The sequence below is a fragment of the Jatropha curcas genome, chromosome 8 (assembly GCF_041381405.1).
Source record: "Jatropha curcas cultivar XTBG-Jc1 chromosome 8, XTBG_Jcur_1.0, whole genome shotgun sequence".
Taxonomy (NCBI): Eukaryota; Viridiplantae; Streptophyta; class Magnoliopsida; order Malpighiales; family Euphorbiaceae; genus Jatropha; species Jatropha curcas.
In genome coordinates, this window is record NC_143158.1 from 8,523,838 (window position 1) to 8,550,010 (window position 26,173).

A 26,173-nucleotide genomic window follows, 5' to 3' on the forward strand; every position below is an offset into this window, starting at 1 on the left:
TTATTTTATGAAACAAATAGAGCATTAATGCATGTATACCATGCAAGTGAAAGAGAATGCTTAGATATTTAACTAAAAAATTAATGTGCATTTGCATGAGTTGACTCGGGTTCAATAACACTCATCTCTCCTTTCCGTATATATCTAGGAAGGAAGAAAGAACAAGAGCATTGAGGTTGATCAGGTTTACTTACTGTTGAGCTCAATTTGAAACTCATTACAAAAACTTTGGATTTGATCAAATTGACCAAGTTATTATCTGAGAAATGTGTCGGTCTTTCTTCAGATTTCCATTTGTGCCAAATATTTCTTACATTGTACCTAATCCTTCCCATCTAGGAGCACTACCAAATTTATAACAACAGTAATTACACGACATTGCCATGTATTGACATTTTCCTATGTTGTCCACTGAAGCTCTTACATAATTGCTCCATTTTTCTTTTCACCTTTTCCTTTCCGAGCATCCCGGAAACCTAGTACCCTGTCCTATTGGCCTCACCAATATACTAAACCACTAGTTGCTTTAATTGTTTTTTCAGTTAAATCTAGATGGCTGCAACTAGAGGAAGTTCAAAACGATACAATGAAACCACGATACATTCTTTATATGCTGGGGTGATCGATTCTCGTTTTCTAACTAAAAACCGAATAAAATGACTAATTTTGATCGGATTCAGACAATTATTTTAAAAGTTTAATTACCAAATCGGTTTGAATATATAAAATTATTTAATTTTCATTTTGGTTTGATTACTATATATAACTAAATTTATTTATTTTCAAGCCCAAAATAATTAATTTAGTTTAGAATAACCAAATTCAAATCAAACTAAAACAATTTAATTCGATTTGGATCCATTTGTAACTATTAAGTTTCGGATTCGGTTACCATAAAAATATATTCGAATGAATTAAAATTAAGGTAATTCTAAGTGAATGCTCACCCTGTTATATGTAAATATGAGACAAAATATGAAACTTTTTAATACAAATTTATTTTTATAACTAAGCATCTGGTTGAACATAAGTCCAAAATTAAACATGAAATACAGAAATTATACAACATGGGGACAAGATAAAATTGCAGTTAAATAAGAATTTGCGTCCATTCATTAGGTAACATAAAAAAGACTCCTAAAGTAGTACCACAACTTCAAACCTCAGGATAGTTCACACTTCATAAAAAATGCCTCAAATATCAAAATGCTTCAAGGCTAGTTTATAAGGACACAGTCAAAACGTCGCCCACACTTCTGATTTCTCAAACTGAAGCAAATGCGCGGGAGATTCTGGTTGAGACAGTTGCACAGCTGCGTTAGTACGCAGAAATCTCAGGAAAAACACATTAACAAACCTTCCACAACCAAATTCACAAGCCCAAATCCATACCCATCAAAGAAAGAATTAAGCCAACAAAAAAAAGTATCCAAGAATGAATCACAAACCTCCAGAGACTCAGATATAGTGAAATGTAACATGGCAATCACCACTCAAATGCACAATGGCCAATGTGACTCTGCCCTTCAAATATTTAACTCCATGCCCTCTCGAAGCACGATCTCCTACAATGCAATGATCTCTGGGTACTTGTCAAATGGCAAGTTTGATCTTGCAAGAGAAATGTTTGATAAAATGCCTAACAGAGATTTGTTTTCTTGGAACGTGATGCTTACAGGGTACGTGAGGAATAAAAGTCTTACTGCTGCCCGCACATTTTTTGAGAAAATGCCTGCAAGGGATATTGTCTCTTGGAATGCAATGCTATCTGGGTATGCACAGAAGGGATTTGTTGTTGAAGCTAGAGAAATATTTGATAAGATGCCGTCTAAGAATGCAATTTCTTGGAATGGATTGCTTGCAGCCTATGTGCAGAATGGGAGGATAGAGGATGCGAGGAAGTTATTTGAGTCAAAAATGGATTGGGACATCGTGTCTTGGAATTGTTTGATGGGTGGGTTTCTGAGGAGGAAGAGGTTAGCTGATGCAAGGAGGCTCTTTGATCGGATCCCTATAAGAGATAAGGTTTCATGGAACACTATGATTACTGGTTATGCACAAAATGGAGACGTAGAAGAAGCACAGAGATTGTTTGAGTTGGCTCCAACTCGGGATGTGTTTACATGGACGGCAATGGTTTCTGGATATGTTCAAAATGGAATGTTGGATGAGGCAAGAAGTATTTTTGATAAAATGCCTGAGAAGAATTCAGTTTCATGGAATGCAATGGTTGCAGGTTATGTACAATGTAAGAGGATGGACATGGCAAAAGAATTTTTTGAGGCAATGCCATGTAAAAATATTAGTTCCTGGAATACAATGATCACAGGATATTCTCAGAGTGGGGAAGTCGCCCATGCAAGGGATTTGTTTGATAGGATGCCTCAGCATGATTCTATCTCATGGTCAGCCATGATTGCTGGCTATGTTCAAAATGGTTTAAGTGAAGAGGCTCTACAACTTTGTGTGGAAATGAAGAGGGATAGGGCAAGGTTGAACAGATCCTTATTTACCTCTGCTTTAACAGCATGTGCCAATATTGCAGCTTTGGAGTTGGGGAAGCAATTGCATGGTTGGCTGGTTAAGGCCGGATACCAGGCTGGATGCTATGTGGGGAACGCGCTTCTTGCAATGTATTGTAAGTGTGGAAGCATCGATGAGGCAGATGATGCATTCCAAGAAATAGCTGATAAAGATTTAATTTCATGGAATACAATGATCTATGGTTATGCAAGGCATGGATTTGGCAAAGAGGCATTGATGGTCTTTGAGTCAATGAAAAGAATGGGTTTCAAGCCTGATGATGCCACTATGGTAATTGTTAACTTATTCCTTTGACCCACTCTTAAATATTCTTCATGCATAGTTGAATAAGATATACTAATTTTCTTAATATTTGCTAAGGCTTTAATGGTAACTTTTTTTAAATCAGCATAATAAATTATTAGTATAACCAACCTCATAGAGTTGAGAGTAATGCTTTCTTGAGTTGAGTCTTAATATAGACCTCAAACTTGTGGAGCTTTCTTGATGAGAAGAGGTGGAAGAATTAAAGAGACAATGCTTGTTTGATTATTCAACTAGGAGTCCATCAGGCAACAAGTTTACTTATCAATATGCTGGCTCAAGTCGGTCATGTCCTCACCGAGGAAGTACTTAAGCAGCCTCTTCTACTTATATTAACTTTTCCTGTATTCTCCTTAGTGTAATGTGATGCAACCTTAGGATTTTACCATGTGAAACATTTTCATATTATCTGATTATCAATTTATGTAAAGCAACATCTGCTGAAAATATGACAATTAGATACTAATTAAAATTTGCTATAAGTAAATGAATTCTTAAATATATTACGATTGTTCATGATGGTATCTTCGAATCTAATAAAATCCTTTTATGCAGAAAATTTTTCTCTATTAAAAGTTCTTAGTTTTTGCTCAATATTTGCTGTTCAGGTTGGTGTGTTGTCTGCTTGCAGTCATACGGGCTTGGTAGAGAAGGGAACTGAATATTTTTATTCAATGAATCAAGAATATGGTATAACACCAAATTCAGTGCACTACACTTGCATGGTTGATCTTTTAGGTCGAGCTGGACGATTGGAAGAAGCCCAGAATTTAATAGGGAACATGCCTTTCAAACCAGATGCTTCTACATGGGGTGCTTTACTTGGTGCAAGCAGGGTCCATGGCAATACTGAATTAGGTGAAAAGGCTGCTGAGATAATTTTCAAGATGGAGCCTGATAATTCAGGGATGTATATTCTTCTCTCAAATTTATATGCTGCTTCAGGAAGATGGCCTGATGTTAGTAAGATGAGATTGCAAATGAGGGATAAAGGTGTGAAGAAGGTACCTGGGCATAGCTGGCTTGAAGCGCAAAATAAAATTCATACTTTTACAGTTGGGGATTGCTTCCACCCAGAGAGGGATAAAATATATGCATTTCTTGAAGAGATGTATTTGAAAATGAAGCATGAGGGATATTTGTCCTCAACAAAAATGGTTTTACATGATGTGGATGAGGAGGAAAAGGAGCATATGCTCAAGTATCACAGTGAGAAATTAGCTGTAGCATATGGGGTTCTGTCCATACCTCCTGGAAGACCTATTCGTGTGATTAAAAACTTGCGGATATGCGAAGATTGTCACAATGCCATCAAATACATATCCAAGATTGTGAAAAGGTTGATCATCTTAAGAGATAATCATCGCTTTCACCACTTCGAAGGGGGTTCCTGTTCCTGTGGGGATTATTGGTGAAACTAGAAAAAGATTAAAGGTCTTGCATGCATTTGCCTGGACACTCCACACCTATAAGTGTTGGCATGTCTCCATTACCAGTTAACTGTTGTCGACTCCTAGAACAAAACAATAGAGGTCAGCATAAGTCCTGGAAGAAGTGTGTTGGAAAAATGGGGGAGGAGAGATGGTTGTAGATTTCTCAAAGAAATGACAGAAGTTTATTTTAAACACATAACAAAAGAAGAGATATAGATGAAGAGGAAAACATATATTCAGTACTCATAGCAAAGGATTTACAAAGCATGAAACAAAGATTTTTTTTTTCTTCTTTTTCTTCATTCTCAGCTTCATGCTCTCTTTTCTTCTTTTTCCCTATCTCAAATCTGCCCCAGCAGCTCTATTTATAAAAAATGCAATATTTTTTTTTTTACCAACTCTCTACCAAACAAAAGAACTTAAAGCTAAACTAAACCGAGTAGTTAGCTTTGCTGTCATCACTACTGCTAACAAAGTGGGACTATAGTGTTGTTTGTTCAGAAAAGATACATTTAGATCATTGGCTTTTAGAAATGATTCATATGTTGCCTCTTCACAAACTTGTTGACTGGTTATGGAAGGAAGTCTTTTTGTAGCCTTAGTGTTGCTACCATTTGAGAGACACGTAACTCAAGGACAACTTGGCTAGCTGACATCTGGAAGAAAATTGGAGGAAAAAGAAAAGCAAAAATAAAGCCAGCTGATTACATAGAGGAGAAAAATGCTGAACTGTTTTTCCTCAACTGTGTATCCTTGTAGTAAAGTAAGTCTCTCATCAGATTCATCCTTGTAATAATGAGATGGCTGAAACTGCATGCTTGAGTAATTGGCTGCCGTAACTGTGCATTTCCCAAATACTTTATTCAACAATCTAAATTGCAGTCATGGTAATCTCTGTTAGAAATAATAAATTGAAATATTAAAGTGCTATTAAATTTGGAGTTTCTACGTATTAAATGTGTGGGTAATTTATGAGTTATCTATTTAAGTAGATGAAATGTTAGAATCTATTATTTACCTTTCAGTTTCACATGTCTTATTATATAAATGTTTGATTGTATAGTTGTAAAATTGTGACCCTCGATACAAAGCGAAAGCATAGTTTAAAATACAAGTTTAAGTGTTTTTATGTTTTCATTCTTTCAACTGTTTCTACGAGAGTGATATTCCATTTCCTAGCTAATGTTAGTGATACCATAGTTTCTATATATTTTTTAATAAGTAGAACCGGAGGATCTAAAGCTAACAATATATCTCATCTTTTTTTCATACTCACTGGTGGATTGAGTTTGCTTGGTGCAGATCGAGAATCTTGTTCTGCTTAAGGAAATGGATTCTCATCTGCATTAAGCAAGCTCTATCCCTCTGTGTGCAAGTTTGTTTCTCTCTATGTATAGCTAAAGTTCCAATTTCAGAGTAAGCCTTCCTTCTCTTCTATCCATTTTTTTCTTTTGTAAGTGGTAGGTAATTGCACTTCTGAATACAATTTAAGCTTCCATATGCTATCAGGTTTTTTGATGAATCAAATTTAAATTTACATCACATATGTTTTTTATTTGTTCAGCCAAATATGGTGTTTTTATCCTTTCGTTTGATCTTTGTTAGTGTGCAACATCTTAATAATACTAAGCTATGATGCATGGAAAATCTCTTTAGCCGTTGATCCCGTGTTTTGGAAATGTTTCCTACACGCAAACGCCCGAAAACTCTCCAAAAATATTCCGGGACCATTTACATAATTAAGTAATTTGGAAACGAGTTTCCTCTCTATACAAAGATGAACAGCCAAAACAATATTTTTTTTATCCTTCTGTTTGATCTTTAATGTGCAATAACTTAATAATACTAAATTCCGATGTATGAAAAATTTCTTTCACTACTGTTCCTGCATTTTGAAAACATTTTCTCCATACAAACAGAAACATTTCCAAGCCATTCACATAAATTAGGTAATTTCGAAACGAGTTTGCTCTTTATTCAAAGAAGAATAGTCAAACATGGTAACAATATTTCTATCCTTCCATTTGATCTTTATGTGCAACATATTAATAATACTAAGCTAAGGTGCATGAAAAATCTCTTTGGCTGTTGTTTCCGCATTTTGAAAATGTTTCCTGCACATAAATGTCCGAAAACTCTCTAGAAACATTTCCAGGCTATTTACACAAATTAGGTAATTTGAAAACGAGTTTCCTCTCTATACAAAGATGAATAACCAAATTAGCCATCTATTTAACTGTGAGCTTCAAGTTGCTTCCTTTTCAGTTTGATGTTAGGGTAAAAGAATCTTGCTTCCTTTCCAGTTTGACGTTAGAGTAAAAGCTGTATATTCATCTTATTGTTTCAATATAAGTATTTACATATCCAATTGTGATTATTTGTCTTTCTCCTTTTTCTCTTTACTAGTATTAATAATGTGTGTTGCACGTTAAGATTCATTATGCTTACACTTTTTTTTTTTTTTCTAAAAATGGTTGATTAGTTTTTTTTATTATATATTAAAAATGATAATAAGTTATTCAGTAAAAAAAATTAATTAGGTGATTTTTATTTAGAAACATGACTTTAGAAACATTCGAACTTCCATTAGCACCCACAGTACGTGAATCGATCAGCAGGTTCATAGCAAGAGTTACTAAATCTAGAGAAGATGTAAGTAAATAAAAAGGAAAATTAGAGAAAAAAAAAAATCACTCACATCATTGTTGAGAAATTACGTGATGATCTCCATCTTTCCAAAGTCAGAGGAATGGTCTTTAAGCCACGTTGATCGCCACTGTTTTGATGAGGCCAGACGTCTAACCAGAGAGAGAGGTTGACCCTGCAGAGACAAAAATAACAATAAATACAAGCAATGGCTTCTAGTTACATTTACCTCGACGTAATTGTATAAAACACCTGCAAACCTAAATATCCAAAGTAGAAGCACTTTGAAAATCCCCATGTTAAATACATGTATAAGGGATAAATGGTTAAAAAGAGATAAAAAAGAAAGAATTTAACAACTTTTGAATATAAAGAAATATAAAAAAAGTGGCTTGCGTTGTATTTTAGAAGCATATGATTAAACACTTTTACTAGTATACAGAATTGAAAATTTTGTATTGATAAATGATAGACAACAACAATAATAACCTAAATAAAGAAACAATAAGAAAATAAACGGGTATAGGCTTGATATTAGGAGATAGTGTCCCTAATATGAATCCCTCGAATAACTAACCATATCCTAACCATGTATATAAGACACAAGACCTTCTAGGGAAAAGGTTAATGCTCTTCCATATTCAATATACATATGCAAGTATCATTCATTATAGTAACACTTCACATTTTTAAGACTATCAAATTGGTGCGGTGGGCGTGTGTTGAATTATTTTCACGCTTTTGGATTAATAGAGAAGAATGCTCACCCCTACATATTGAACAACACACTAGATCCTCATAACAAGATGGAAAAAACACCCGCTGCAGGAATTGGGAAAACAGACAGAGCATGGAGCTCAGTGGGGAAGATGATCCCCACGCCTTCTGATGTGTCCGTTCTAAATCCACAGGCGGCAGCACTACTGACCCAAGCCTATAATAATTTCGGAACTGTGCTAGAAAGAATAATGGCGAAACCAATGAACTCGATATCTCAGATACCTCCTAGCGGAAGGCGACGAGGTAATGTCATGATAAAAGGAAGCACCGTCAATATGCAACCAGGTGATGGGACGGAAGATGGTGAATCTTCTTGGTACATAGACACCCAGAACAGGACTAACACGTTGGTGCAATCCACACCCTTGCTTGGAAACATATATCACAATGATGAAGAAAAATTCCGGAAGAAAACCCTGTAAGTCCTGAAAGATTTCTGAGAGGTAGGAGACAACACCGATTTTGGGTTAAGAAATGACTCATCCTTGAGCACTGAAATCATGTTGGTGAATTTCGCTTATAAATTTAAGATGCCAACATTCAAGACTTAGGACGGAACCACGGATCCTTGGAGTCACCTCGCGAATTCCCAAACAGTTTTGCACATCTAAACGACAGTAGATGTATTATAGTGCAAAGCATTCCTCATCGCCCTGAAAGGACCTGCGTAGGAATAGTTCCAAATGCTCAAGATAGGTTCCATTCTTAGCTTCGCCCGACTCGCAGCCTCGTTCAAAGCTCGGTTCATCACATGCATCTTGAGTAAGAAAATATCGTCGGATTTGATAAACTTGAAGAGATCGAAGGACGAGTCACTCCCAGACTACATCACCAAGTTCCAAAAACTTGCTATGCAACTAGAAGACCTCCACACTGAAGTGGCCATATTCACCATGTCTAAAAACTATAAGTATAACAAACTCTTCAATTCATTAAACTTTGATAAACCTTATTCTTTTGCAGAGCTAATGGTCCGAGCTAAGAACTTCGTGAGACTACACAAAGCATGGAAGGCACAACAAGCGTAAGCTAAGGACGCTGAAATCCGAAGAAAGCCTGATAGATAAAGAAGGTACTCCCCTGTGAGGGTTAGTAGACCCAACAGGTCCAGACTGAGCTATTCCATTTGGTTGCCCTATACTCGAAGCAATAACTCGATTGTTAGGGAAGAAGATTTCACTCCCTTGGTAAAGAGCAGGGCAAACATCCTATGTTGGCTAAAGGAAAACAAAGAAAAAGTTCACTTTAATTACCCGAGGAAGTTAAGAGAAGACTTTGGCCCTAGAAGACAAGTGGTTTCCTATAAGATAGGAAAGTGGTTTCTATTTCATTTTATCTTCTAATTAGGCTAAACATTCGGTTCAGTCAATTCGGAGAGTTCGGTTCAGTGAATAAATGTTTGATAAAAATATTTTAATTTTCAATGATCGGTTAAATATTCAGTTAAAAGTTAATCAAATCAAATTAATCAAATTTTAAAACTACGTAATTTTGATTAAATAGATAATAAAATTTAAAAATATTTCAATTTTTATTTTGATTAAATAGTGATTAGTAATTTCGGTTAGTTTTTATTTCAATTAGAGTCGGTTAATCATGATTTTTGATTAAATTGATAAGTTAATTAGGTTTTTGATTTTCTTTTATTTTGGTTCGATTAATAATCAAAATTAATTCAGCCCAAACAATTCGGTAAAGTTCGGTTAAAAAATTAGTTTGGTTAAATTTGGTTGAAGCAAAAAAAAAAATTGGTTAATTTTATTTTGGTTAAAAATGTTACTCAAATTGGCCGAATGCTCACTCGTCCATGTAATGATAAAAATTTAAATAGTAAAAAAATCCAATGACTATTAATAATTTTCTATGAATACAAAATGATTAGGATTTTGCATTGTATTTTTTGCCCATGATTAAATTTGTTAAATTCAATTCTTCAAGATTAGATATGATTAAATTCAAAAAATTTTCAGTGGCCAATTAAATTGTAGAAACAAAGTAAAAATCGTAGTAAAAAAAAGTCAAAAATTTGTAAAAACAAAAAAGAAAAATTGGAATGCACATAGGATTCAGGTACATACATAATAGATTCAGGTTAAGATTCTTTTTTAACCAAACAGTTTCAAATTCGAGTAATGGATATAGAGTCCTTTCGGAAGCATTTTGCTTCTTTAAAAGCTCACTTTTGGAAGGATCCGATAATTATATAGACATAAAATTAGTGATATTATAATTATTTCTTAAATATAAAAGAAACTTAAATATTAATTTGAACATAAGTAAGGTAATCAGTTAAATTTTATATAAACTCAATATTTGAAGCAAACAATATATATAATTGATAATACTTTTGATTGGAGATGAAAGGAGTTTGATTGTAAGATAGAATAACATTAAGACACAAAACCACGTAAATAAAATTAACAGGGAAATATTCTGCAATTTAATGAACATTTTGGAGTTTATTCTCTTGTAAAAGTAGGCACAATGAAAACTCCATTAAAATTTAATTTTAGGAACAAAATCTGTAAAGGCACTCATCAATTAAAGTTAAATAAAAAAATAAAAGAAATAATATCAAAATTAGTATAAAATAAAGTCATAATTTATAGTTTATATATATATATATATATATATATATATATATACACACACATATGGAAAAAACCATAGGTTGATCTCAATAACAAAGTTTATCTGAATAACAAAGTTGACTCTCACTTTTAAACCCGCATCATGAAAAACATAAAGAAAAGAACATTCATTACACTTGTTTTGCTGTTTTAAAAATAACCTGAAGAGCACATCGATCACCACAGAAAATGAAATTATCCCTAGAAATTAATAACATAAAGTGAAGCATAGGACCAGAAGTCTTCTCAAAAACAATAACTGTTTAGTCATTTCTCTCCATCTTTGAGGCATTACTTGAGAAACATAACCATTTTATTTCTCATTCGATTCTGACTTTGGAGCTTAATCAAAGGAATCAGAATTATCCTTCCATTTCTGATTGCAGAACTATTTTTTCAAACTTAATAATCACTATATATCCTATGCTATTAAACATACTTTAGGACTAAGATGATATTTAAAAAACATTTGAACTTTTTAAATGTTATTCCCATCAGTCAGGTGCACGTATGGAATATGGTTCGTGTTGCTAATTATGGTCAATATGGAGTTTGTCATCCAAAAAAAAATTTTAATTCATTCTTGAATTAAAATCTGACATAATCATTTCATATTTGTCTGGCCATAAATGAGTTGGCTTAATTATATATTTTTAGTAAATTACTAAACTTATATGGAGTATGCTTTGCCTATTTAAAGTACGTAGTTACATTCACCTTATGCAACACCAACAATTCCTTCTCTCTTTTCATAGTCACTGGTGGATTGAGTTTGCTTGGTACAGATCGGGAACCTTGTCTGCTTAAGGAAATGGATTCTCATCTGTACCAAGCAAACTCTATCCCTCTGAGTGCAAGTTTGTTTTATCTCTATGGATAGCTAAAGTTTCGATTTGAGAGTAAGTCTTGGTTCTCTTCTATCCATTTTTTTCTTTGTAATTGGTGGGTACTGCACTTCTGAATACAATTTAAGCTTTCATATGCAGTCAGGTTTTTGATGAATCAGATTTAAACCTACATCACATATGTTTTTGATTTGCTTAGCCAAATATGGTAAATATGTTTTTATCATTCTGTTTAATCTTTATTAATATGCAACATCTTAATAATACTAAATTACGACGCATGAAAAATTTTTTTGGCTGCTATTTTCGCATTTTGAAAATATTTGCTGCAGGTAAACGTCCAATAAACTCTTCAGAAACATTTTGATGCCATTTGCATAAAGTAGGTAATTTGAAAAACGAGTTTTCTCTCTATACAAAGATGGATAGCCAAACATGGTAAAGATGTTTTTATCCTTTCGTTTGATCTTTATTAATGTCCAACATCTTAATAATAATACTAGGCTATGATGCATGGAAAATCTCTTTGGTTGTTATTTCTGCATTTTGGAAACATTTCCCACAAGCAAATCTCTGAAAACTCTCCAAAAATATTTCGAGGCCATTTACATAATTTAGGTAATTTGAAAATGAGTTTCCTCTCTATACAAAGATGAAGAGTCAAATTTGATAACGATCTTTTTATCCTTCCTTTTGATGTTTAATGTGTAATAGCTTAATAATACTAAATTATGATGAATGAATTTTTCGCAGTTGTTTTCGCCTTTTGAAAACTTTTCCTACATACAAACGTCAGCAATCTCTCTAGAAATATTTTGGGGCCATTTACATAAATTAGGTAATTAGAAAACGAATTTTCTCTCTATATAAAGATGAATAGCCAAATTAGCCATCTATTTAATTGCCAACTTCAATCTTGCTTCCTCCTCAGTTTGATGTTAGAGTGAATGTTATATATTCATTTTATTGTTTCAATATTAGTATTGATATATCTAATTATGATTATTTGTTTCTCCCTTTTCTCTTTACTAGTATTATTTACTAGTATTAACCACGTGCATTGTACGTTACGACTCGTTATATTTACAAAGTTTTTTTTTTTTTTTTAATATGTTTGATGATTAGTATTTTTATAATATAATAAAAATGATAAAAAGTTATTGAGTAAAAAAATACATTAATTAGATGCTTATTATTTAATATTTTACTGTAAATATTATATTAATATTTATATAGACAAAATGAATTAATACAGTAAAAAAAATATCAAAATGGAATGCAAAAATAAAACTTTACCATTGAAACAAGGTGGAAAAATTTTAAAAAAAAAAATAGCCCAAGAAAAATGATACCTTTATAATTAAAAAGTAAAATGATGAGGAGAAAAAATTTTAAAGTAAAACAATAAGTAACCTTGTAGCCGAAGAAAATTAAAATTTTATGTGGTGATTTTTTTATAATAATTAAATAATATATATTGATATTTTAATGAAATTTTCAATTGAATTATCATTATAATTTCTAAATAATTCGTAATTAAGATATTTCTCGTAAATCTTAGATTTTACTATTGACAGTATCACAATACATTTAATAATAAGTACTTATTTCAATTATTTTAATTGAATTGTTTTTATTAATTGTTTTAGTGTCGTCTATTATGAGGTTAGCTAACATAGAATAGTTGTAAAATCAATTCATCATGTAATATAATCATTTTATTAGTTGATAATTTTATTGGAGCATTTTTTAGATTTTGAATAATTTAAAATATATATAAAATAATTAACTCTTTATACAATAAGAAAATAAGCTAAAATATTAATTTGACAAGACAAAGATTAAGATTCCTAATTTAGTTAAAATATTAATACTAAACATTATTATTTTATTTTGAATTTAAGTGAGAAATCAATAAAATCAAATCCCATTAAAGAATTTTGTTAAATAAGATTTTCTTATTTTATTTGTTATCCAATCAAAATAGAGGACAACTTATTAAAATTAACTTTTATTTTTTGTCCATCCCAATGTTATACTTCCTATTGGTACTTTTATATGTTGCACGTTAAAACTCGTTATACTTATTCATTTTTTGTTTTTTCTAACTATGGTTGGTTGGTTTTTTATAATATAATACAAATGATAATAAGTTATATATTGAGTACAAAAATAAATACATTAATTAGGTGTTTTTTATTTAATATTTTATGGTAAATATTATAATATATACGTAGACAAAATGAATAAATATTGTAAAAAAAATCAAAATAGAATACAAAACTAAAACTTCATAATTGAAAAAATATGGGAAAATAAAAATAATAATAACCAAAGCAAGCCATGACATTTGTAAGAATAGGAAAACAAAATTGAATTACATAAATCACTACCAACAAAGATAGAAACGAAAAAACTTATAAGATAAAGTAACAAGGATACAAAATAAAAACATAAAAAATAACTAAAAATAACATTTTGAAGTTTGCATACATATGGGAAAGAATATTAAAGACTTCTTATGCAATAATATAGTTGATTCCTTATGCAACAAAATAACTTTTATAATTTAATTAATAAAATCAATAGCTTTTATATTTAATAAAAATTGTAAGACTTCCATTAATAAAAATTAAGTAATAAAAATTTTTCGATCAATATTAATTAATATTAGCTAGTTTTTAAATAGGTATTAATATAATGTTATAGTATTAGGTAGTTATTATATAATACTAGAGTATACCTGTGCTATGCACAGTAAATATCTTTATCTATAATATTAGATTTATTATGATAATATTTTAAAATATAAAATTTAATTAAGAAAAATTTATAATTTAAATTATTTATAATATTATATTTGTTAATTTTTTAAAAATTATTTAAATTAAAGAACATCTATTTAAAATTCAAAACATTAGACTAATTATATAAAAATTATATAATGTCTATAATAAAATTGAAAGAAAAGAAAATATATATTAAAAATAATTTTCTTTAATTTATTTTTGAATTAATAAACTTTCTTAGATGATATTAAAAATAATAAAATAAATAAAATAAAATGGACAGTAGAAATTCAATCATAGACGTATATATATCGTTCTTGATGATAATTTCATATAAACCGCTTTTTCTTATGATTTATCAAATTTTTCCTAATTTAATAGAGTAATAAAAATTAGAAGAGAAAAATATATATCAATGTCAAAAAGAAATTGTATAAGAATTATTGAAATTAAAAAAAAAATTGATCTTACCAAAATTGTATAAGTAATTGAATTATTGAATGACAATTAGGACCAATATTATGTAATTTTAATTGAAAAGATAGGTTACAATATTATAATAATTATAATTATAATTATTTTACTAATACGTATTAATTATGATAATTGAATTATAATTAATATCAATATTTATATAACAATATAACTAATAATTTAATTCTAAGTGACACTATTAAAATTTAAGAGTTCTATGTGGCATTATAATCCCATGTGTTATCACTAAGAATCTTATGTGGCAAGAGCAATGGAAGAGCATTCATTTGAAAAGTGCCACATGTCAACTTCTGGGGAAAAAAATATTTGCTTTTTATATATATATATATATTGATTAGCCGGTATTTGTTCTATTAATTAACATTAGCTAGCACGTTATAAATATTAATTAACTTAGTAAAACATGTTCTAGTAAACTCTTGTCATTTGCTAATTCCTTACTTTTTGTTTTTTATAAAGTACCGATATCCGGACCCTATTACCATGGACCGACTAAATCTGGCTCGGGGCTTAGTCACAGTTAAGGCTCTTCGCCTCTCCCCGCAGGTGTGTTTAGTAGTGTTCGAACCCGAGAGCTCTTCCCATATACCTAGCCTACATTGCCAACTACTAATTCCTTACTTTTATGTTATAGATTTAATAAAATTTAATTTTATTATTTAATAGCTTTAAAATAGAAAATTAAATATAATCAGTTAAAATTAAATTATTTTTATTTTTTTAAACCAATAAAATTAAATTTTTTAAAGATATTATATTCTTAATATGTTAATGCATACCTTATTTAGTATATAATATGATTTTTTGTATTATTCAATAGAATTTAGATTTGAATAGAAAATTAATATAAGCAATTGAAATTAAATTATCTTAATTTTTTCAACCAATAAAATTAAAATTCTTAAAGATATTATATTATTGGCATATTTAATATGTATCTTATATAGTATATGATATGATTTCTTATTTCATCCAATAGAATTTAGATTTAATTAGGAAATTAATATAACCAATCTAAATCAAATTATATTTATTTTTTGAATCAATAAAATCAAAATCTTCAATGATATTTTTTTCAATTCATAAATTTAGTAAGAGTATTTTAGGAATCCAATGTTCCCCTCATTTGTACTTTTATATATAACTAGTTTTTTTTATGGTATGCATTGCACGTTAGATTATATTCTCGTTCAATTTTCTATGTCATTGCTCATTTTTTATTATTTTTTATATTGATTTTAATTTTTAATATTAAATATTGATTTTAATTTTTAATATTAAATATTGATTATAATTTTTGTCTTATATTATTTAAATTTTTATAATTTTAAAATAAAATTTCATTTGAAATTAATGCGAATATAACGGTTAATGAATAAAACAGTAGTATATATATACATACACTTCAGTTTAATTTATATCGTCATTTATCTAAAATTTACTATTAGTGCATATGTACAGTTCTACAACATCATTTAATAAATGCGTTTCAATATATATAAATATACAGATATAACAATATATTCTATTTGTAAATTTATTTTAAAAAATATATTCAATCAAATTATACAAACATAAAGAAAAAAAGAATATTATAAAAAATATACTTCTTTATTTTTTATCTCTCTCCTAAATAAAATATTTTAAACTATAACAAAAATAGAATCAAATATTTAAAAAATAGTTTTAAAAATATAAAAATTTTTGAAATGTCTCATTATCATATATATTTATTAAAAAATAAATTTTGAAATTTTGAAAAACTTATATGTATTTATTTAAAAAATAATTTAAATAAATTATATCTAATCAACTAATAAAATATAATTTTAGGTAGATATATATATATATATATATATATATATATATATATATATATATATATATAAAATTTAAAATGGATAGTTTATAGCAAAATATTAATTAAAATATTTAAATTGTCTAATCAACACAAAAAAATAGAGAAAAATTTTAAAAATTTCTAAAAAAAGAAAAATAGAATGTTGAACGAAGAAAGATTTTTAAACTTTTTGTTTGTCTTATTTTTCATATCTATATCTATATTATATAAAAGTGGGAATGGTTTACACTCTTTTCCCTTAAATGAGGTCGTGGGTTCGATCCTTATAGATGAATCAAATACTCGCTGAGAGCACTTTACCTCTTTATGGGCTGATCCGGTGTGAACATGATTTAGTTCTAGTCTAATGGACTCGAGATACCTGTAGTTAAGACAAAAAAAATAAAAATTACATTTTATTATTTGATTGGATATAATTTCTAAAAATTAGTTTTTAAATAAATACATATAGATAATAAAAAAGAAAAAAATATACTCTTTCTTTTCTGTATGGTTGTAGGAAAGAATGTTTCTTTTATGTAATCTTTTTATTAATTAATTAACTTAATTATTTATTTATTCTAAATTTGCAACTTAGAAAAATAGAGAAACAAAATTAAATCATATCATTATTTGCTTTGTAATTTTCATTTAGTGACTTGGCTATAATATTTTTTATCGTCTATCAAAATCAAATTTCATTAAATTACAACATTTTCAGTTAAAGAAGGGGTTAATTTTTGAAATTCAAATTGGTATTTTTTTAATATAATTTATTTCTTATTATACGTGGAGTTACGAAAGGAATTCTATTCTTAATAACAATTTTTTATTTTTTATTTTCCTTTTCATTACTGAATTTATTTGTACCTATTATCACTTTAATTTAGTAAAAGATTTATATCTCCCTTGCAATAAATAAATGACCTCTTGATGATTAAACATTTTTACTTTTATTAATTTTTTCTATTATATTCTAAATTTATTTGACTTGAAAGGAAATAATATTTATAAAACTGGAAAAAAATAGAACTATATATTTCTGTTTTAGATCAATTTTGGAGGTTTCAATAATTTATGTGTATGTGCATATATTTCTTTCTCTAATGCACTGAGTAAATAATACGGTAAAATAATTACCATTATCAATTCAAATTATCTGCTTATTTCTTTTCTTTACCCAGCAGTAAAAAGTACTTTATTGTTATTATTCATTATAGTTGTATATAGATATTGATTTGGGGTTGAGGGCAAGATATTGAAAATTGAGTGATGGCTTGATTTTCTTTTTGGGCACTTTATTAAGGTTTTAAGAATTTGCATTTAAAAATTAGGGACTGAATCATTAAGTCTAGGGATTTGGTTGAATTTTATTTTGAGACTAATCCATTATAAAAAAAAAAAAATAGAATTACGTACATAAGAAATAATATTATAAATAGCTTGTACGATAAAATCCAATACAAATTAAGCAATTGTATTTATTTTAATCTAAAAAAAAAACTTATACTTTAATATTATATAGATAAAAAATTAAAAAAGTACAAATATATAACGAGCATAGTTAACGTATAAGGTACGTCATAAAAAAAAACTAGTATATATAAAAGTAATTATAACCTTGATATTCATTTTACATTTTAATAATAATCTCTACCAAAATTTTATCAAACACTAACATTCATCAACTAACCGTTATTAGTTTTAAGCAGGCATGATAGTTAATCCAAACCGCCCTAAAATACTATCCTTTCCTTTTATTTATTTTGTCAAGAAAATGGATATTTTCATTTGCATGTAATGAAGACCTAATTCACGTTTCTAATAAGTTACAAATAACAAAAACCCTTTTTTTTTTTGTAGAAAAATGACAAACTATTTTAATTATTAATTTAGTGTACATAATTCATGTTTATAAATATAGGTCCCGTTTATGTATGGCACAAATCAAGAGGGAGGGCGAATTGAGTTTTCTAAAAATTTGACTTTCAAAACATAAAATCAGAATTTTGTTGCAGCGGAATTAGAAAGCATTTGTGAGAGTTAATTATCAAGTTTAGAACTTCCTCACCAAGCTTATTGCCAGTTTAGAAAGACTCTGCGAAGAACAGTTATTGCGTTTAGAACTGCTTCACAAAGCTTAAGCAAATTTAGAAAGACTTTGTGAAGAATAGTTATTGCGCTTTGAACTACTCCACAAAGCTTATTGCAAGTTTAGAAAGACTCTGTGAAGACAATTATTGCGTTTAAAACTGCTTCACAAAGCTTAAGCAAATTTAGAAAACTCATATTGTGATTTATACTAAATGTAGAAGGACAAATTAGAACTTGGTATAATCACAATACAGAAATCCAGAGTTCTAATGTTCCACAGAGATAAAGCTTATTCACGTTTAGAAACAGAAACTCATTAACAACTTTATATTTCTAAAAAGATTAATAGTTGTGTAAACAGAATATAATCAAGGAAAACTTTAGAAAATAAAAGAAGATAAATATAGAGATCTATAGTAATTCGGCACTAACTCGCTTACATCTGCTCCCCAAGACTTATCTTGAGATCCTCCACTATATTATCTCTTTTCAAGAGGAAGAGACAAACTACTTTACAAGGAAATAGATCAACACCTAGATCTAACCTTTGTCCCACTAGATTTCGGAATGTTCTAGTCAATCTCAACCCTTTCTGTTTTGGCAAAGAACAGAAACTCACATCAAGACATTAGAATCTCACACAAGCAGAAGGTCGCTTGATAACCTATTACACTATAGCTTTTCACCTAAGCTATTACACAAAAATTTTTCATTTAAAAACTTCTAGCCTAAAGCAGATTACAAGAATCTATATAGACGGAAAGAAACGCAATTATAAGCATAGGAAGAACAGAAAAAAGATTTAGAAAATAGAAATGAAGTTCAGAACTATTCTCCTGAAAAATTTTCTTTTCTCTTTGAAAAATATTTCTTGAAGCAAATAGAAAAGAAATAAGGGGGTTTAAAGAGAGAGCTTTTAGAGATATGAAACTTTCAATCAATGGACTCTTACTCTTGCAAAAACTAAATTCTCAAAAGAAGAAACAACGTTCTTATAAGAGGAATAAAAATTCCATTATAAAAGACATTGATTCTTTGCTTTAAAGAATATCTTTGACTTTTCGAAAATAAAAAGATATGTGAATCTTTTGCAAATACTCAATTATTTGTTGCCAAAAATAATTAGGCCAAAATCTTTTTCATTTAGGTACATGGAATTAAAAGAGGAAAGATTTGACTTTTCTTTTTAAGGCAATTTTGCAAAAATGATTTTTAAGAGAGATAAAAATATCTTTGTGCTTATAAAAGAATATTCTCTCTGTCCTACAATACATCCTAAGATACTTACCACTAGAAAAATGTTCAATAAGCTTCATAATCTTTAAAGAATCTTAAATTGTAAGAACTTGCCTTCTTTAGCAATTTCCATATTAAAAATCCATATAAAATAACTTTAACACATACAAGAATATTAAATTTATTTGGTTTGCATAATCATCAAAATTGCAAGATAAAATTGACCCTTGAGCCAACAATAAAACTAAGGTAAAATCCAAAAAATCTTCTCTTAATAAAAAGAGTAATTTTTTTTATTTGTGGTAAAGTGTATTCTCAAGCCAGTTTATTTGTGGTAAGGTTAAATCTCTTCAAGTGATCTCTCCCATCTTTTATGATTGGTGCTGAAAGGCACTCATCAACCAAAATTAAATAAACAAATAAAAGAACAAATATCAAAATCAGTATAAAATAAAGTCATAATTTTTCTGCGGGACTTCCCTGTGTTATATAAGATGTTCAAAAAAATTAGAGAAATTGTAGGAATCTCAATACACACTATAGGAATATCTTTTCCTGAAACCAAACTCTCCCAATGGCAGATTTGTCGTTTAAATCTCTCATTAGGAGTTTGTCATCCAAAAAAAATTTTTAATTTATTCTTGAATTAAATTCTGATACTATTGTTTCATATTTGTCAGGTCCCTAAATGAGTTGCTTAATTATATATTTTTATTAAATTACTAGACTTATGGAGTATGCTTTTTCCTATTTAAAGTAGTTAAATTAACCTTAAGTAACACCACCAAATCCTTCTGTTTTTTCATACTCACTATTAGATTGAGTTTGCTTGGTACAACTCGGGGATCTTACTCTGCTTAAGGAAATGGATTCTGATTTGCACCAAGCAAGCTTTACCCCTCTGTGTGCAAGTTTGTTTCTCTCTATGGATAGCTAAAGTTCCAACCTTAGAGTCCGCCTTCATTCTCTTCTATTCTTTTTTTTCTTTGTAATTGGTGGGTACTTGCACTTTTGAATACTATTTAAGCTTTCATATGCAGTTAGGTCTTTTATGAATCATATTTAAACCTACATAACATATGCTTTTATTTGTTTAGCCAAATATGATAAAGATACTTTTATCCTTCCGTTTAATCTTCACTAATGTGATATACCTTAATAATAATAAATTACAATGCATGTAAAATTTCTTTGGCTATTATTTTCGCATTTTGAAAACTTTTTTTGCATATAAATGTCCAGAAACATTTTGGGCCCTTTACATAAAGCAAGTAATTTAGAAACGAATTTTCTCTCTAGAACCGAAAGTTGAAAAGGAACCGGAATCCTTTCAAGAGGTATAGAAAGCGAAATGGGTACAAGCCATGAAGGAAGAAGTTAAATCTTTGGAAGAAAATTAAACATGGGATTTAGTCCCAAAGCCAAGAGATTTAAAGCTCATATCATGCAATGGGTTTACAAGATCAAGACTCGTCCAGATGGATCAATTGAGAGATACAAATCTCGATTAGTAGCTCAAGGATTTTCACGACAATATGGACTAGACTATGATGAGACGTTTAGTCCAGTAGCCAAGATTGCAACTGTTCGTGTTTACTAGCACTTGTAGCGTGCAAGTCATGGAATCTGTGGCAGATAGATGTGAAAAATGCATTTCTGAATGGAGAGTTGGATCATGAATTTTACATGGAGCAATCACAAGGGTTTGAAAATAAGCTTTGCCCTCAACATGTTTACAAGTTGAAGAAGGAACTATATGGACTCAAACAAGCCCCGAGAGCTTAGTATGGAAAAATTGCTAAGTTCCTTGTTCACAATGGTTATACAATTACACTAGCTGATTCTAGTTTATTTGTCAAAGCTCAGGAAGGGAAACTAGCAATCCTTCTGGTTTATATTGATGATCTCATCATTACTGGAGATGATGAGACTTAGGTCCAACATACAAAGGAGAATATATCAGTTTGCTTTCAAATGAAAGAACTTGGAGAATTAAATCACTTTCTTAGATTAGAAGTGGAATGCACAAAGGATGGAGTGTTCCTATGTCAGCAAAAGTATGCAAAAGATTTACTCCAGAAGTACGGAATGCTCAATTGTAAATCTCTTGCTCTTCCAATTGAGATCAACACCAAACTAAGTATTTCAGAAGGCAAAGATTTGGAGGATTCAAAAATGTATAGACAGATAATTGGAAGTTTAATCTATTTGACACTAACAAGACCAGATATTGCATTCACAGTTGGAGTAGCAAGTCTATTCATGCAGAATCCAAAAAAGCCTCATTTGGAAGTAGTTCGAAGAATTTTGAGGTATATTAAAGGAACAATTGATCTCGGGTTATTTTATAAAAGCAAAGTTGATTGCAAATTAGAGGGCTATTGTGATGCTGATTATGCTGGTGATTATGACACAAGAAGATCGACAACAGGCTACATATTTAGTCTGGGTTCTATAGCAATTACTTGGTGTAGTAAAAGACAACCAATGGTGGCACTCTCAACCACAGAAGCATAGTATCAAGCAGCAACAATGGCAGCACAAGAGAGCACTTGGTTGGTACAATTGCTCAAGGATTTGCATCCAGAAATTGATTATCCAATACCGTTGTATTGTGATAATTTGTCAGCAATCAACTTAGTTGAGACTCCAGTGTTTCATGCAAGAACCAAATATGTGGAGGTGCAATATCACTTCATAAGAGAGAAAGCAATTAAAGATTAAATTAAGATAATGAATGTGAAGACAAAAGATTAGTTGGCTGACATTTTCACCAAAGGATTGCCTAGTGCAAAATTGGAGGAGTTTCCAAAGCTACTTGGTTTGATCTCAAGAGAAGCTATAAAGAAATATAATTAGTGATGAGGTGGAGTGTTAAAAGTAATCACAAATTAGAGTAAAAAAATAAATATAAAATATATTAAAAAGTAATGGTCACATGTCACCTTGCTATTGGTGGAGAAGTTGGCATTGGAATTGTCTTGGCAACCAAGACGGTTGCTTATAAATAGGTAGCAAAGCAACATACGTCAACACACAAAAATGCAAAGCAAAGAGAGTAAAAGGTGACTGTGCGCGAGTGTGGTGAGGTTGTGAAAGAGAATGGTTTTTTTTAAGTTGTACAAATTTTAGTTTAATACCTAATAAAATAAATATTTCCAATATTCAATTGGATATTTTTTTTTTATTTTATTTTATTATTCTCTCTATCCTCCTTATTAAATCCTACATATTCATACCAATGTCACACTTCTTATTGGTTCTTTTACATATACTAGTATTAACAACGTGCTTTGCATGTTAAGACTCGTTATATTTACTCATTTTTTTAATTTTCTTTTTTAAATATGGTTATTGATTTTTTATAATATAATAAAGATGATAATAAGTTATTGAGTAAAATAAATAAATATATTAATTAGGTACTGTTTTATTTAATATTTTACTGTAAATATTATAATATTTATGTAGACAAAATGAATGAATATTGTAAAAAAAAAAAATCGAAAAGGAATGCAAAAATAAAACTTTATAATTGAAAAAAGGTGGAAAAATAAAAATAATAATAACCTAAGCAAAATAATACCTCTAAGATTAAGAAATAAAATAGTTAGAAGAAAAGTTTTTGACATAAAATAATAATAAATCTTATAGCCAAAAAAAATTAAAATTTTGTATGTTTATTTTTTTATAAGAATTAAAAAAAATATATTGGTAATTTGTAATAAATCGGTAATTTAATAAGATTCCCGATTGAGTTATAATAATAATTTCTAAATTAATATTTTACTATTGAAAGTATAACAATATATATATATTTTTTTTGAATATGTAAATGTGCTTATATATTCATTGTATCAAACAGCAATACATTAGAAATAATCTCTGGATGAATATTATTCCACTCCAAAGAGCTAAGCATAAAAACAGCCAATGGAGCTAACTGATGGGCATACTGATTTGCTGACTTCTTAACAAAATCAAAAGAACAAGAAGCAAACTCCTCGATGAGAGCTTTGCAATATGAAATAACATTATCGAAATATGAGTGATCCACTCTATTACTTTTTAAGGCTTGAACCACCAATATAGAATCAGTCTCCATTGCAATAGTCTCCAAAAAACTTTTGTTTTTCACCCAACTAAGAGCTTCTCTAAACCCAATAGCTTCTGCCATTACCGAATTAAAGACACCATCCACCACTCAAAGCTTGCCTCCTCTATTACATCCCTGCATGTCCCTTAAAATCCATGCAACACTAGCCCTATGAGAAGAATGATCATAAGCTGCATCCATATTGCATTTCAATGAATCTTCTGCAGGAGGACACCATTTTGCTGGAAATGGAACACGAAGCACACGAGTCACAGTTTTTGCAGCTTGAGCAGATTGCCACTCCACCGATAATTGTTAAGATCGGAAAATAATCTCATTAGCGGACAAAAATTTATTATCCCACACCAGCTTATTCCTACCAAACCAAATAAACCACACAACACAAAAGATCAGTCCCCACTTTTATTTATCAAAGTTGTGCTCAAAAGCCAACCATGCCTCAGAATCAGCAAACTGGACCCGAACAATCCCATCCAAAAGCTCCCAGCAGTGTTTGGCAAAAGAACAATACAAAAAGCAATGCAAAACGGACTCAATCTCAGTATGACAAGTTGGACAAAGCGGATCCACCTGGATTTTCTGAACCAGAAGACTCTACAGCAGAGGGATAGTATTTGTAGCGAGCCGCCACATGAAATTAGCTACTTTTGGCGGCAGCGGTACCTTCCATAGCTAGTCCCAATGCAAACCATGATCTACCGGAGCTTGAGTGGTCTGAGATCCCAGCAAATTGTACCCACTACGTACCGTATAGACTCCTTTAAGCTCCCACCACAAAAACCAACCATCACCCTTCTGCGATGAGCAAAGAGGAATCTGAAGGACAACCGATACCTCATCATTCGAAAGCAGGCGCCGCAAAACCTCAATATCCCAACCTTCCTTACTCGGCAGCATCAAGTCGGCAATAAGCACCCCCTCTAACCATGTGTGATTTGCACTAGTAACAAAAGGAGAAGTAGGATTCGGTAACCATGGACTAGTAAAAGCATCTGTTGTGCCATCACCAAACCTCCACAAACTACCCGCTTTCAATAAAGGCTAGCTATCCATAATAATTTTCCAAATATAACTTGAATTCTGCCCAAGCTTTGCTACCAACAAACAAACATCTCAAAAACACTTCGCCTTATAGAGTCATGAGACTAGAGCTTTTGGTCGTGTGAGAAATTTCCATCCCTATTTAGCAAGAAGCACAATATTGAAATCATGAAGTGTATGAAAACCAAGCTCGCCTTGACTTTTACTTCTCGCAAGCTTACGCTAATTACACTAGTGAATACCATATTTGATATCAACCGAGTTGCACCACCAGAACCTATTCATGGGCTTCTCAATAACGTCACATATGGTAAACGGCAAAGCAAAAACCGTCATAAGGTAATTCGAAATTGCCTGAACAACCATTTTCAATAAAATTTCTTTTCCCGCACGGGATAAAAGAGAAGCCTTCCATCCATGGAGTTTCTTCCAAACTTTATCCACCACATAATTAAAAACCTGACACTTGTTCTTCCAACCACCGAACGCAGGCCCAATTACCTTGAAAAACCAGGAGCTCGTTGAACATTTAATAGATTACAAATATCATCCAGGACTCCCTCATCAGTATTCCAACTGAAACAAATTTCAAACTTCGAGTAGTTTACCAACTGGCCAGACGCACGTTGATACAATTGCATGCATTGTTTAATAATAAAAGATTCAGCTAAGGTAGCATCAAAGAAATAGAGCGCATCATCCGCAAAGAACAGATGGCTTACAGAAGGTGCATAACGAGAGATCTTACAACCCGTTAATTGACCATGCCTAATTAAATATTACAATAAACAAGATAAAGCCTCAGCACAAATGATAAATATCTACGGTGAGAGCGGGTCACCTTGTGTTAGCCCACGAGAAGGAACAATCGAACCATAAAAACTTCCATTATGACTAATTCGATAAGTTACCGTAGAGAACATCATCATTAACCTTATCCACCCAAGCACTATAAAAACCCATTTTCAACATTAGCTACTGCAGAAAAGTCCATTCAATACGATCATAGGCTTTAGACATGTCTGTCTTCAAAGCTGCAATACTAACCGCACCTTCGTTTTAAGCAATGCATAACAATCAGACCATAAAAACTCCCATTATGACTAATTCGATAAGTTACCGTAGAGAACATCGCACTATAAAAACCCATTTTCAACATTAGCTATTGCAGAAAAATCCATTCAATACGATCATAGGCTTGAGACATGCCTGTCTTCAAAGCTGCAATATTAACCGCACCTTGAGTCTTTCGTTTTAAGCAATGCATAACTTCGAAAGCGATCATTACATTATCGGTAATGGACCGATCAGGAATGAAAGCACTCTGAGCCTCCGAAATCACTGTCGCCAACATGTGTTTGAGCCGATTGGCCATAGCTT

General features: G+C 30.4%; 1 protein-coding gene across 1 annotated transcript; it reads left to right on the plus strand.

Annotated features, from left to right (window-relative positions):
* Positions 1-1,118: 1,118 nt before the first annotated feature.
* Positions 1,119-5,215, plus strand: LOC105631053 (Tetratricopeptide repeat (TPR)-like superfamily protein). The gene is made up of 2 exons (XM_012213046.4): positions 1,119-2,814; positions 3,456-5,215. The coding sequence occupies exons 1-2, from the start codon at positions 1,279-1,281 to the stop codon at positions 4,260-4,262; spliced, it is 2,343 nt and encodes a 780-aa protein (XP_012068436.1). The 5' UTR covers positions 1,119-1,278; the 3' UTR covers positions 4,263-5,215.
* The last annotated feature ends 20,958 nt before the right edge of the window (positions 5,216-26,173 follow it).